General features: G+C 33.1%; 1 protein-coding gene across 2 annotated transcripts in view; it reads left to right on the forward strand.

Annotated features, from left to right (window-relative positions):
* Positions 1-14,151, forward strand: part of LOC112038865 (protein SHOOT GRAVITROPISM 6) — a 30,765-nt gene extending 16,614 nt beyond the window's left edge. For both annotated transcript variants that reach the window (XM_065782623.1, XM_065782624.1), the window contains 26 exons: positions 1,104-1,239; positions 1,349-1,430; positions 1,959-2,113; positions 2,218-2,298; positions 2,399-2,499; positions 3,049-3,287; positions 3,376-3,485; positions 3,646-3,774; positions 3,892-3,966; positions 4,181-4,314; positions 4,492-4,564; positions 4,724-4,855; positions 5,167-5,348; positions 5,431-5,553; positions 5,832-5,892; positions 6,005-6,100; positions 7,128-7,228; positions 8,389-8,494; positions 9,202-9,315; positions 9,435-9,512; positions 11,111-11,209; positions 11,962-12,033; positions 12,131-12,216; positions 12,327-12,420; positions 13,480-13,587; positions 13,664-14,151. In XM_065782623.1, the coding sequence (XP_065638695.1) occupies positions 1,104-1,239; positions 1,349-1,430; positions 1,959-2,113; positions 2,218-2,298; positions 2,399-2,499; positions 3,049-3,287; positions 3,376-3,485; positions 3,646-3,774; positions 3,892-3,966; positions 4,181-4,314; positions 4,492-4,564; positions 4,724-4,855; positions 5,167-5,348; positions 5,431-5,553; positions 5,832-5,892; positions 6,005-6,100; positions 7,128-7,228; positions 8,389-8,494; positions 9,202-9,315; positions 9,435-9,512; positions 11,111-11,209; positions 11,962-12,033; positions 12,131-12,216; positions 12,327-12,420; positions 13,480-13,587; positions 13,664-13,828 (2,932 nt within the window). In that variant the 3' untranslated portion in view covers positions 13,829-14,151. The remainder of the gene's footprint in view (positions 1-1,103; positions 1,240-1,348; positions 1,431-1,958; positions 2,114-2,217; positions 2,299-2,398; positions 2,500-3,048; positions 3,288-3,375; positions 3,486-3,645; positions 3,775-3,891; positions 3,967-4,180; positions 4,315-4,491; positions 4,565-4,723; positions 4,856-5,166; positions 5,349-5,430; positions 5,554-5,831; positions 5,893-6,004; positions 6,101-7,127; positions 7,229-8,388; positions 8,495-9,201; positions 9,316-9,434; positions 9,513-11,110; positions 11,210-11,961; positions 12,034-12,130; positions 12,217-12,326; positions 12,421-13,479; positions 13,588-13,663) is intronic.
* Positions 14,152-15,394: the final 1,243 nt, after the last annotated feature.

A 15,394-nucleotide genomic window follows, 5' to 3' on the forward strand; every position in this document is an offset into this window, starting at 1 on the left:
TCCGTTAAAAAACCACCACCACCAAAACCCGTTAAAACAACGGAAACCTAAAATACAACGAAAATCAAACCCGATCAACCCAAAATCCACAAAAAATCAACTCAAAATTAAACCATCAACTGAAAACCCATAATTCAAACCCAAAATCAAAATCAAATACAAATCCAATGGTGGCAGAATGCTTGAAATCAGATGAGAGAGATCCAACAATGCAAGCTTCAATGACAAAGTGAGAGCAAGCTTGGAGAAAATCTATGAGTGTGTGGGTATTGGATGAGAGAAAACTGAGAAAAGAAAGAGGTGAGAGAGTTAAGGGATCTGAGAAGGAGAGAGATAAGGGATTTGAGATGCAGAGACTTTGAGGCATGAGAGAGAGGCAGAGATTGAGGGGTGAGTTTGGGTGAGAGAAAAGAGAGGTGGAGAGTTTGAGGGTTAGGGAAAAGTAGAATAAAAAAAATATTATTTATATAAAATAGAGTGTATAATAGATAAACTGATGTGGGTGTTTTGTAAAAATGAGTGTATAAAATAGAAAAAAGTATGTGTTTTTTTGCAAAATAGACAGAAATTATGCACCATCTGATGTGGTTGCTCTTAGTACCCTAAGGAATTAATTGATAACAAACATTGCTAAAATGCCTTTTAGACACTGAGTTTATGTTTAATTTCAAAACTTAGGTTTGGTAGATTCTAACAGTTACTGCAGGTTTCTTATCAAAATTTGGGGCTGAAATTAAATTATATAGAAGTGCCTATGCTTTTGTTTCAAACAACTATGTTTTCCCTTTTTATTAATGCAGGCTGGATGCTTTAATTTCGCCTTAGTTGATTCATTAGAAGGATCTAGAACCCGTCCTGCCCCCAATAGAAAAGAAAAATATTGTCACATTTTTTTTATTCTTTTATTTTTTAATGGTAATTTTTATTGGGTATATAATATCTTCTAGGTCAGTGTAATACTTTTTTGATATTTTAATTTTTTTTAACTAGGTCAGTGTTAGTCCCCACTGGCTCCCTTTTTCGTGTGTTTGTAATTTTATATGAAAAACGTGTATCAATTAAAGATATTCATGTGAACAAGCTTTTTATTTCATCTATTGCAGATTCCTATCCTTTTTCTCTGACAGTTTTAGAGCAGAAGAGTCTGATGATATACATGCTGCTTTGGCTCTAATGTATGGCTATGCTGCGAAATATGCTCCATCAACCGTTATTGAAGCCAGAATAGATGCACTTATTGTATGAGATCTTGTCTTTTCTCCTAATGCTTCTCCACGGAGATCTCAGTATATACTATAATTAATATATTCAGTTTCTGATGTCTTGTATTTGTTTATTCCTTTTGTAGGGGACTAATATGCTTTCACGGCTTCTTCATGTGCGCCACCCTACTGCAAAGCAGGCGGTTATCACTGCCATTGATTTACTAGGTCTGTATAATTATGTGAAATATGGTGTCTTAATTTCCTCCGCTGCAGTTTTACATTTTTTTTTTTTTTTTTTGGAAGGATTTTGAGTCTAGGAGTTCATAGTTTGAGTGAAATTGTTCACTAAAAGTGAATAAGGTCTAGAATCCTTGAGAACCAAAAAGAAATGGAAAGAGAACCCCCAGAGGCTTTTATTGTTCTTGCTTTGTCTTTGAAACCTATTGGATTTTCTTTTTGTGAATGTAAAAATTGTCCATTTCTTCACTTAACCAAAATAAATAAATAAATAACAATTGTCCAAAAATTTCTTTAAAAAGCTGCCAAAGCTAGTCAAATTACACTCCACATGACATTTACGTTATATATGCTATGCTGCACTCTTTGCAATTGAAATTTGTTCCTTAATAACTAATTATAATTTGTCACATGTTTTATCAGAAGGTTTGAACTTATTGAAAAGATAAACATATCTTTCTTTATGATTATCAGCCTTGTGAAGATTATGGCATTATTGTGATGGTGATAATGCAGGTTGTGCTGTCATTAATGCTGCGGAGAATGGTGCATCATTTCCTTTGAAAAGAAGGGACATAATGCTTGACTATATTTTGACCTTAATGGGCCGAGAGGCCCGAGATGACAATGAAGACTTTGTTGATTCTAATCTTGAACTTCTCCATACTCAAGTATATTACTTATCAAATCATTATGTCTTGTTCTAAAGCTATCAGTTATGGTTTACTTTTGTTGGAACTGTTTTAACTTTTCCTCTTTATTGATGCTTTTGTAGGCTCTTGCTTTAAGTGCCTGTACTACCTTGGTTTCTGTGGAGCCAAAACTAACGGTTGAAACACGAAATCATGTGATGAAGGTACAAAATTTTGATAAATTGGATTATGTGTCATTAACAATGAGAATTTTACTCTATAATATTTGTTTTGAATTCATAATTTTTTTGACAAATTCGGCAGGCAACGCTTGGGTTCTTTGCTTTGCCAAATGATCCGGTAGATGTTGTCAATCCCCTTATTGACAACCTTATCACTCTCTTATGTGCAATTCTTCTCACAAGGTATTCTAATCAAAAGGTTTTTGCCTTTCCTGACTTGCTTATTCCTTTGAAATGTTTCTTCGTCTCTAGTAGTTTTGGTTAAATGTATTATATTAATTGATGACATAATTTGCTTTTGCTGTTACTTTTTTCTAATATGTGAATGGAGTATTTTCATAGAGATAATATTTGGTTCCATTTTTTGAATTCTATGTTTTGAACTGGACTTTAAAAAATTAAGCAGAAATATGTTATTGAATTTTTCATGGTTGCTTTTTCTTCAATAAGGAGTACTAATTCTATGGAAGCACTCCCAGTGGCTGAAGTTTCTAAACCATAACTGTGTAATATGTTACTTCTTGCATGCACTTGATAGCTTTTATGTACGTATAAGTGATCCCTTAATACTGATCTATTTTTTTACTGAGAGTGAAGAACAGTGGGCTTTATAATACAATCCATTTGCATAGAACTGTATATATAACTCTATCTGTATGTGTATGTGCTAATTGATCTGTCATGTAAGATTTTACATTTATCTCTTCTAATTTTCAAAATTATAAAACTCAGTGGAGAGGATGGGAGAAGTCGGGCAGAGCAGCTATTGCATATGTTGAGACAAATTGATCAGTATGTTTCTTCACACGTGGAGTATCAAAGGAGAAGAGGTTGTCGGGCAGTATATGAGATGCTTCTCAAGTTCAGGGCGGTTTGCATCAGTGGATATTGTGCGCTGGGCTGCCTTGGAAGTTGCATACATAGCAAGCAAGTTGACCGTACTGTGCATGGGAATTTTTCCAACTTACCATGTAAAATTGTTTACCGAGACAGCTTCCTAATCACTTGTTTCTTTCACTGTCTTTTGCCAGTTTTTTAAAAATTTTGTTTTACTTTCAGCGGCATTTGTACTACCAAGTCGTGAAGCATTGTGTTTAGGAGATAGGGTTGTCATGTATCTCCCACGTTGTGCAGATACTAATTCTGATGTTAGAAAAGTTTCTGCTCAGGTAAGTGATTGGCAGCAGTTTAATAGTGTCAAATAAGTTGATTCTCTATGCTGCATTACGAACCATCATTTATAGGTTCAAGTGTGTAGGCTGTATAAGTATACTTCCCAATTTTCTCTTACATCTGGTAGAAAAATCTCATAAACCTTTGTTTGGGTAGATCCTTGATCAACTCTTCAGCACCTCTCTTTCACTTCCAAGGCCTGCAGCTTCCAAGTTTTCTGTGGACATAGAATTGTCCTATGGTGCTTTGTCCTCCCTTGAGGATGTTATAGCCATCTTGAGGAGTGTAAGTTTGTCCAGAAACTCTTTGTATTATTTTCATTGTTTATTCATTTTATTCTCTTTTGAAGCTGTGGAAGGGGAATTTGGATGAAATTTTTGGTTTTTCTATATTTATAATCAGGACGCATCTATTGATCCTTCAGAAGTATTCAACAGAATTATTTCCTCTGTCTGTATTTTGTTGACAAAGGATGAGGTAATTTTTTATTAAGAAATACAGTTGCTTGTGTTCCCAGATTGTTGTACTTTTTAGTCGTTATATTTGCCTTTGAGTACACTACCCGTATACTTGCCTGTAGTCTTTGATTTATTACGAAAGAAACTTACTTATCAAAAACAAAAGAAGAAAATTGAAAATTCAGAATCAATGCTGCAATTGCTTCTTCTTACATATCAAGAGCTTCTTGCAGCTTGTTGCTACCCTCCATGGTTGCTCATCAGCTATATGTGATAAAATCAAGCAGTCAGCTGAAGGGGCCATACAAGCTGTCGTTGAGTTTGTTACGAAGAGGGGGCATGAGCTGGTCGAAAATGATGTTTCAAGGTTTTCCTATTTAATAATTTCTTTAGTATTAAAAAATTTCAGAATTTTGGAAGTGTGTATATCTTCTTCTTTTTTTTCTTTTTTTTTAATAAAAAAATTATGAATGAGTTGTGTGTATATCTTCTGATAAGTAGATTGCTGTATTTTTTAGTAAGACTGATGATTTATTGCCAACAGGACAACCCAATCTTTGCTCTCTGCTACGGTTCATGTAACTGAGAAGCATTTACGTTTGGAAACTCTTGGTGCCGTATCCTTCTTTCATTTAGATTCATTAACCTGCCTGATGCTATAGTTAGCACCTATTTTTTGCTTAACTGTCTGTGGCTTTGTTGGATCAACTATGCAGTTATCCTTTCCCTTTTTGGTGGTTCCTTTGTCTCTTAAGCATATCCTTAACTTCCAAAAGATTTCTTCGTTAGCTGAGAACACAAGTTCAAAAATTGTTTTCAATGAAGTATTGGCTACTGCTGGAAGGGATGTAGTCACAAAAGATATATCTAGACTACGTGGTGGTTGGTCAATGCAGGATGCGTTTTATGTAAGTTATATTTGTTTTACAGTAAGAAAATTATTGTTCTTTGAAATTTATTTTATATTGTCTGTGACATTACCAGTGACGATAAGTGAGTGTTAAGTTCACTAATAAGCAGATAATATAAAATAAATGCTCAAGTGACTTGCCTCTAGCCAGAGTACACTTAGGATTATGAATTGTGTTTGTATGTCTTTTTTTTTTTCTTTATTATCATAATCTTTGTTTTCTGCCCCTCAATTAAATAATCCATTTCGATGATTTATATACTAAATCAACTGTTTATTTAGTTATCTATTCTATACTTTTTGTAATAGGCATTTTCCCAGCATACGGTGCTTTCATCTTTGTTCCTGGAGCATGTGATATTTGTCTTTAGCCAGCCTCCAATTCTGAGAGGTGATTCCCGGAAAGGAGAGAACTCTAGCCATCTTGTTGATGGTCAGATGGAAGATGATGTTCTGCAAGCTGCTATTTTTGCTCTCACAGCATTTTTCAGGTCCGTACAATTGGATGCATTCATCAAATCTCTACTGTATTAAACAGTTGAACAAATTTTGCAATGTTTTATGTTGTTGCAGAGGTGGTGGTAAAGTCGGAAAGAAATCCGTTGAACAAAGCTATGCTTCTGTTCTTGCTGAACTTACTCTCCAGTTGGGTAGTTGTCATGGTCTTGTGAGCACTGGTCAGTATGAACCACTACGGTGAGGACCTAGCTTATACTACCTGCTAGACCTATCATCATTTAATTTTCTGGTTATAAAGTTCACTGCTTTTCTTTCTTTCTCATTTTTTATTTATTTATTTATTTTATTTAAGAAAAAGAGTCTTGTAAACTGTAGCTCGGTGGCATTACTTGATCTCTTTTATTAAGAAAACCAGGGTTCAAATCCCCCCACCATCACTTGTAACAATGAATTTTCAAAAAGAAAAAGTTCTCAAAAAAAAGAAAATTCCCCTATTTGCTTTTCTTTTTTGGCAGGGCTCTTCTAATTGCATTTCAGGCATTCTGTGATTGCGTTGGAGATCTTGAAATGGGAAAGGTAAACAAGCATACGGGCGTCGTATTCTATTACAATGAAGGGAATTTCTAGTATTATGATTTGTAATATTTAGGGAAAGAAAGATAATATCAGCTCTTCTTTTTGTTTATAGATTTTGGCCAGAGATGGAGAGCTAACTGACAATGAGAGGTGGATCAATCTTATTGGAGACATAGCCTCCTGCGTTTCAATAAAGAGACCAAAAGAGGTAATATTCCACTTGGGATATTATATAATAATGTTATATATATGTGTGTGTGTGTGTATTTTTTCTACATTTATTTTTAGTATGACAAATGAAAAATTCTAACAAGCAGTGGAAACTGAAGTATGAGAACAAGGACACTAGGTATAGGGAATAAAACAATTCAATCATGTTCTATTATACTCATGGTCAATTTCATGTGAAATTGGTGACTTGGCAATGAAAACTGATAGGACATATGATTTCTTATCTTTCCATTACATCTATTAAAGCATCAATTTTCTTCTTTGGGGCTATAGAGAGTCAGGATTTTGCACTTATCGTCACTCCAGCCTAGAAGTGGTTTATATGATGGAGATGGGAACTAAAATTAGAAATGAAGTTGATACTCATGGTTAATTTCATGCGAAAATGGTGACTTGGCAATGAAAAATGATAGGAAAGATGACTCCTTCTCTTTCCTTTTCTTTGGTTATATAAAGAGTCAGGGTTTTGCAATTTTGATCACTCCAGCCTAGAAGTGATTTACATGATGGAGATGGGAATTGAAATATGAAATGAAGGGTTTGCAAGAAAGATGCTATAAATTCTAATTTCTTTACATCTTTGAGAATATGTTATTTATAATTTTTGCTTGAATTTATCTTCAAAATGATAGTAACTGCAGTTCAATTATTATTATTATTTAAAAAAATATATATATATTTATATTTAAAGTAACTTCAGTTCTTCTGTTTAAGCAGGCTAAGTTCGTAGTTAAAACCTTATATTCCTTTATTGAGTTCCATAACCTTTATCGAAAGGTTTTAAGTTAATGCCTGAAGCTTTAATGGGGTAACAGTATTCCCATTTTTAAATGATTGGACTTGAGTGGTGTAGCTCATTGGTGAATTTACATTTGAGATCTACACCAAATTTCAACTTAATATTGTTTTTAATAAAAAAATTCCGTTGCCAGTTTGTAATAGCTAGTATTTTACTGATTTCTGGAATATTATTGATGTTTGTTATCTTGTGGTAAATTTTATAGGTTCAAAGTATTTGTATAATTTTGAGCAAATCCCTAAGTCGACAGCAAAAATACCAAAGGGAAGCTGCAGCTGCTGCATTGTCAGAATTTGTTCGTTATAGGTATATATAGAAGGAAGAGTTGACATACACACTGGTGTTTTTTTTTTTTTTTTTTTTTTTTTGGGGGGGGGATCCCATAATTCTGTCTAATTTTTGGTTAGGAGTGAGACATGTGGCATATATTTGATTTCATGTAGTTTACATGAAATTTCTAAGACCATTGGATTTTTTAAATGCCACGTATCTCACATCTAGCTAAAAATTGGAGGAAATTGGAGGATTTAAATTGGAGGGGAAGCCTCTCCCAAACCAGTGCTCTCTTTTTTGCACTGTTTTGTTTTGTTGTATTTTATGTAATTTTGTATGGAATGTTGCTGCTATTAGTATTTTAATTCTTCCATTGATGGTGTGATGGTTACAATTTTACCTTGCAGTTGCAGCTGTCTTTTCCTTGTTTTTATTTATTTATAAGTTTGTAAAGAACCAATTGTGTGTAAAGAATATAAGGATGGAGATGATGACAGACACTAGACAGGGTTGGAATCATATTTGTCCCAATATTATGTGTAGTATAGCATCCCTTCCCTTTTTTTTCTTTCCAAAAAAGGGTGGAAATAGGGGAGACCCTCTGTGTTTGAAATGGTCTAATTGATGAAGGTGAATAAATTTACTGCCTTAGGTAACTGAAGAAACAAAAAGGGAGAAGAGGGAGGGGAAGGGGGGGGGGGGGGGGGGGGAGTTCCTTATGGTAAAGGGCTTCATTAATACATGAATCTCTTGTTGGCATTTTTGTGATTCAATTGTTTTGGGCCAGATAAGGATAATGTTCTCCAATGTTATCATTTTTATATTGATAAATTGTATACTATGTAGATAGCTGTCTAGCCCCATGTGTTTGATTCAAGTATTTTGGCCCAACTATTATCTTGATTTTGTCGTCAATGTACAATTTGGACTCCTTTCCTATAAAGTGGGGCCCCACTAAATGTTTGGAATCTGATGAGCAAGTTTAAGTTATTGAGTACTTTCAATTACTTGTGACTTTTTTTTAGATTTATAAGAGAGGTTTGCTCGTTTTGTTTCTCTCTTCTTCTTCTCCTTCTTCTTCTTTTTTATTTTTTATTTTTTATTTTTTTATTCCTTTCATTAATGTGTTTAATTGATTTTAGCTTATCGATGATTTCAAGTTCTTATAAACCTTAATGTTCTCAATAATGCAGTGGTGGGCTTGGTTCCCTATTAGAGCAAATGGTAGAGGTGTTATGTCAACACGTATCAGATGAGTCTCCAACTGTTAGACGGCTATGTTTGAGAGGACTAGTACAGGTTTTATATTTTATACAAACTTTAAAATTGTCATGTGGCATTGATTTTCTCACAAGCAGATAACTGTCAAACTATTTGTATTGTTCTTTTCCTTTTGTTTTTATTTTTAAAAATTAAAAATTGGTTCCTATCACTATTTTTTTTTTTTTTAAGTGTTGAAAACTTTTCATGCATTGTTGTCTGATCCCAGTTCTGAAATGGGAACCTATAGTGTTGAGACTAGTATGATAACCAACTACACCATCCAGACATTCCTATCGTCATTTTTAATAAATTTTCAATGATCAAATTATTTCTTTTTGCTGAATAGTTGAACTCTGCATATACACTTGCTTGCAAATTTTCTGGCAGGCCCCACAGAATCATGGACAGCCAAGTACACTCACATGCCTTTTCTAGGCTCCATTTGTTTTGGCTCTGTTTTATATGAAAATGGGCTTATGCAGATAGCTTTTTATGATGTAAACTGTTTTGTATTGAGAGAAACAAAACCATAAGAGAACTGTTGCATTAATTTGGCATCGAAATTTGGAAGATGCATTCTACAAACTGAGTTCCATACTAAAAATTTGATGCATAAACAACAGCATATTGTTGGGTTTAGTCCATTATATTTTATAAAACTGGATTTGCATTTGTGTATATGTTTCTCATTTTCTTTCTTCTTAACTGTTAAGAAGTGACTTTTGCAAATTTTGCATTTCCAGATACCATCTGTTGATATTCTACAGTACACAAGTCAAGTCTTAGGGGTAATATTAGCTTTACTCGAAGATCCAGATGAATCCGTTCAATTGACTGCAGTGTCATGCTTACTCATGGTGAATTCCCTTCATTGTGTTTGTGTTTCATAAAATAATCTCGGTGATTACATGTTTATTTATCTTGTACACTGCTATCTTGATTAATTTGCTTTGCACTCTCTTTTGACACGTCTTAGATACTTGAGTCATCACCCAATGAAGCAGCGGTGGAACCCATTTTGCTTAACCTTTCCGTACGGCTGCGCAATCTTCAAGTGCGTTCCTCTACTCTTTGGCATGTTTACTGAAATAAATTGTTATTTTGGTTCTTGGTATCTCCATTGTTATTGTCATATCGTGATTATCTGATGATATGTTCATATAGACATGCAATTGAATAAAAACATTCTATTGTAATTCTAGTTGAGAAACAAAGCAGCAAAGATGTCATCTTATATTGCAGATTGGCTTACTTTCACTGCTATAATCTGCTGGTTAATTAATAGGATGTAAATGTGCCTTTGCTACTATTTAATATTGGGGTGCGGGGTAGGAGTAGGGATGGCAATGGGCCACGTATTTCTTGTTCCCACCCTGCCTAGAAAAAATCATTTCCCCTTGTAAGAGTAAGGAGGAGGAGAGGTCATGGGTCCAATTAGTGTAACTAACCAATAACAAAGAAAGTAAATTCTTGGTGGATGTAGCTTTCCCACAATGCCATTGTTGAAAGAGCTATGTGAGGACTGATTAAGTTCGCACTTGCCTGAAGCTGTCCATCCCACCTAAGTGACTTTCTTTCCTTCAAAAGAATATCCTTCATATACAATGTATTGAACTAACCCCTGCTAACCCTTGGTTAGTTTCTAACATTTTATCATCCTTGCTAATAGTCATGAACTTCCTTTTTATATAGGTTTTTGGTGTCTTATGTTTTGATGTGTGTACTCTGCACTGTTTGGAGTAAGTCAGAAGTTAACTACTTTTTTTCAAGAATAATTAAAAATAAATGCAAATACTGATAGTTAACTAAAATGTGATTATAAATAACAGTAGATCATTAGAGTTACATAATGGCAATATGTCCCTATAAGTCTTTTTCACTTGTAAGTGGAAATTTAAATGGAATTAATCTTGAAGTGGAAAATGTGGTGGTTCATGGAAATTTCCTAGATAAGGTTCATACACAGGCAAAATGGCAGCTGCGTTTATATGCAAAATGATAGGTAACAACCAGCGTGTTTATCTATATTCAAATTCTGAAAGAATATCCTATGAGCACCTATTGCTCGTTTATAAAGTGATTGTGCAACAGGAGCTAGCAGCTTTTAGTTTATTTCTTTTATACAATGTTGGGCAAGTATGCAAATTGAGGCTCTATTGATGGTTTCAATGGTTTGTAGTATCTGTATGTTAGTAATTTTCACTTAGTGGACTAGAACATAGAAACCTTGTGTCATCATTGGATACTCTAGGAAATTGGAATGTTTGCCTTTTCTTTTCTTTTACTTTTTTTTTTTTTTAATTTATTTATTTTTTAGTTAAAAACTAACTATAAATCTTCTTTAGGAGAAGAGGAAAATCTCCAAAATATTTAAAATTCTGGGACATATAGTTTTACATTTATAGAACTAGTAGAAATGAATCAATTCATAGCTTTTTTTTTCCTCATCCTGTCATCCAGATCAGGAAATGAGGGTATCAACGCCAGAAGTTCAGAACATGAGTAGATCTAAACCAGTGAATCATATTGCATTTTCTATATGCACTTTAATGTTAAAGTAATTTTGATTTTGATACAAGATTGCATCTTGCTTGGAATATGCTTATTACTATACAAAGATAAATAGGATCCTAATCTATATGTTGGGTACAGATGTGCATGAACATGAAGATGCGAGCCAATGCTTTTGCAGCATTTGGAGCATTGAGCAACTATGGATTTGGGGCACAACATGAGGCATTTGTTGAACAGGTCTTTTATCGAGTTTGATTTTACTAGCTAATTTCTTTTATGTGTGCATGTTGTTGGAGCTGGATATTGTAAATCCTAGTGAAATGCGTGTTTTCACTGTTTTGTCTCATTGAACCCTTGATCCATATTGTCCTTTTGTAATTGGCAATGACATATTTCCAATGATTGTAATTCACAACATGAGGCATTTGTTGAACAGGTCTTTTATCGAGTTTGATTTTACTAGCTAATTTCTTTTATGTGTGCATGTTGTTGGAGCTGGATATTGTAAATCCTAGTGAAATGCGTGTTTTCACTGTTTTGTCTCATTGAACCCTTGATCCATATTGTCCTTTTGTAATTGGCAATGACATATTTCCAATGATTGTAATTCTTTTTTTTTTTTTTAAGTTAAAAAAAATGGTAAGTTAAATGTGAACTCTTGTTTGGTCTTGATTCTTAAGACTTCTCCCGTCACCCTGTTCTTATATAGATGGGAAAGGCCATTTGAACTAGAGCTTAATGATTGGTTTGAGAATAAAACATGTCTGCACGGGGTATTGTAAAAAATCACTATTATGAGTTTCTATTATTATTACCTTTACTTGTTGAACATATTTTTGACATTTTCCTCGTTGATCATATTTTGAATTACAAAGAACATGCTATGTTTTTATTTTTCTACACTTTCTTACCTTGATGTCAATCATTTGTAATGCATGGTGGATATAAACTTCAGATTTAGCATTTTTTTTCACCTTCACCATTCTCAGGTACATGCTACCATCCCTCGATTGGTTCTACATCTTCATGAAGATGATATTAATGTTCGCCAAGCATGCCGGGTATTTATTTATTTTTACTATTCTTCCTCTTTTCTCTTGGCCTGAGGCCTGTTGGAGATTCTTTAACATAACCTACCTCTCTCTATCTCATTAACAGAGTACTCTTAAACAAATGTTCAATTTGATGGAAATGGAAAGATTGTCTGCTGTGTTCAATACACATTGTTTCAATTCTGATCACCGGTACGCAATACCTGATCCTAAAATGGTTGAGTTTTAAATAAAATATGAATACATCATTTAATGCTTCATTGTGATGGAAACATAACATTATAGTTCCTCATCTATTTCAGAAGTGACTATGAGGACTTTGTCAGAGATCTATCAAAGCAACTTACTCAACATCTTCCCTCAAGAGTTGATACTTACATGGCATCAACAATACAGGTTCGCAGCTGAAATACCTCATATTATAGGATGTAATACTGCCTTCGATCATATAGTATTTGATTGTAACGTGATGTTAGCTCAAATTCAAACGACCTCAGTATTAGCTTGGGTTGGAAACAATTAAATCCTCCCTCTCTCTTCTTGCTTCTCCCATATCTTATTTTAGATCCTGCAGCTTCACGTTCTTCTTAAAACCCTTGACTCATTTTCTTTTCAGTTCTTGAATTTCACCACTCTTTAGTGCAATCATTGTTCTATATGCAGAGCACCCACGATCTGAGCTCACTCATCTTCAATTGATGTTACCTGTAGCTTTTCGTGAATGTACATGTTTCAGATATTATCTTTTTTTTTTCTTTTTTCTTTTTTTCATAAGACTTGGCATCTTAACATTTAGCCCTCCCATGTTATGGATTTTAAATGCTTAGGATAAACATGACCAAAGAATATTTAATATTTAATATCTCACCTGTAGCATACTCACACAAATATTCATTGATTGAACTTCATAATTCAGTCATGATTGCTAGCCTATAGCCTTCTTGTAATTTTTTTCCTTTTGGTTTAAGAAAATTGTGCTTTTTAAACATTTAGCCCTCCCATGTTATGGATTTTAAATGCTTAGGATAAACATGACCAAAGAATATTTAATATTTAATATCTCACCTGTAGCATACTCACACAAATATTCATTGATTGAACTTCATAATTCAGTCATGATTGCTAGCCTATAGCCTTCTTGTAATTTTTTTCCTTTTGGTTTAAGAAAATTGTGCTTTTTTAAAAAACAATTATTTTATTATATATATATATATATATTTTATTATAATTTCTTTCCTATTCCTTTTTTTCATTCCAATCATTTCGGTATATTTATATATTTAAGAAAAAAAAATCTGAAATCTAAGTTCATCAACTTTGAGATATAAGTTTATGCCGCTCGAACCAGGGAAAGAGCAAATCTAATTAACTTAAGTGGTTTTTTAGGGTTGTCTTACCTTTTGTTTAAATGTGAAGCATATGCATATCTGAGTTGTTCACATTTTGCTGTGGCAGGCTTTTGATGCACCTTGGCCAATAATTCAGGCAAATGCTATTTACTTCTCCAGTAGCATGCTATCTTTATCAGATGATCGGCACATTTTAGCTCGATATTATACCCAGGTATTCTCAGATGCAGGTACTAGCTGTTAGGTGTTATGATTGAACATATTTACAGAAATCAATTCCTTTGTTTCAGGTGTTCACAATATTGGTAGGGAAGTTGAGTCGCTCAACGGATGCAATTGTTAGAGCAACATGCTCTTCAGCTTTGGGTTTGCTACTAAAATTCGCCGATCCACTCTCATGGAGAGTAGATAGCCTTGATCGCGTGGATTCAAGTCGAAGAGGTCATGATTTGTAGTCTACTAAGAAGTAGCAAAGTACGATGGAAGTGAAAATGATAGGCTTGACTTGCGAGCTCTGAGACCTGCACCATGTAGATAAATGCGCAGTGATTAATTTGTCTAATTCTCTATTGACCACAAGCCAAGCTCTGTAGTAATGTTCATAAAATGTACAATTGTATGCGATTTAAATTCATAGTGAGCTTAAGTTGGGCGTGGGCGTATTTAGGTTTGTTGTATGTGTAACTATAGTGTTGTTATAAAATTGCATAAGGTGTACACTGGGTGCTCCAAAATAATTTCACCTGCCTGTGATTGTGGGTTGTGATATTTTGTTTTATTATTCATCTGTTGTATTTCTTTAATTTGATTAAATAAATTATTATTCATTGAAAAAGAAAAAAAAAAAAGAAAAAAAAATGGACTGCAGTTTCTCAGAGATCGCTTGATTATACTTTTTTATAGGACGTGTATTGATTATTCAATTGTCCTATTTGCAATCTTAGAAAGCTTTGCTTTCTTTCTTTCTTTCTTCTTTACTCTTGTTTCTCTTCCAACAAGATCCTCTCTAATTCTTCCTTTTTTTTTCTTTTTTTTTTTTCATTAAATAGTTGAGAGATTTGAATCAAGAATATCCTCATTTTAAACTAAGTAGTGTCAATTAGTTAAGCTAAAAGGCTCTTGACAGATTTTTTTTTTTTTTTTTTTTCTATTTCAAATTTTCTTTATGTTGTTTATTTCACAATATATATATATATATATATAATAAATCTATTTCAAATGAGGAGGGTCTGTATAAAACATATTATGTAACCTTTACTACTTATAATAATAATAATAAACTTGACAGGTTTTCCTCTTTAAAGAAATTAAAGAGGCCCCCTCAAAAATAAAAAATAAAAATAAAATAAAGAGGATAATTTCATAGACATAAATGACCAAAATATTGCTGAAATAGTAAACTTGACAGGTTTTCCTACAACAGACATAATAATGATAGATCCCCCTTTAAAAAATGAAATTTCACATGATAAAGAAATTGATCATACTAAACATAACATTCTGAGTTTAATTAACAGTTATTTTTCAAAAATGGCATACAGAAGTCACTCTAGTAATTAATAAAGAATTCTCTTTGACAAAAGTTGCTTTGATAGATTCTAGAGCTGACATGAATTGTATGCAAGAATGATTAATACCTTTAAAATATTATGAAAAATCATCTGAAAAATTAACTTAGGTCAATGGAGAAAAGCTGATAATTAATTATAAATTACCTAATGTTCACATTTGTAATGATGGATTATGTTTTGAAACTATTTTTAAAGACCTTTCTTCTAAAGTTATTTTAAGAAATCCTTTTAAAGCTTTACTTTACTCCTTTTTTATGACAGAAGAAGGAATTAAAATTAATGTGCTAGTTTTAAAATTCACCTCACCCCTAATCTCGAAAGAAATTCGATCTCTTAATAAAGTCACTATCCTAAAAGATATTAATAAAGAAAGAATCTGTAGAATAGAAAGACATTTGTCATCTCTAAAGACAGAAAAATCACTTGTTAACCGATTGACAAATAATGTCA

Source organism: Quercus suber, unplaced genomic scaffold (assembly GCF_002906115.3).
Source record: "Quercus suber isolate HL8 unplaced genomic scaffold, Cork oak 2.0 scaffold_308, whole genome shotgun sequence".
Classification (NCBI taxonomy): Eukaryota; Viridiplantae; Streptophyta; class Magnoliopsida; order Fagales; family Fagaceae; genus Quercus; species Quercus suber.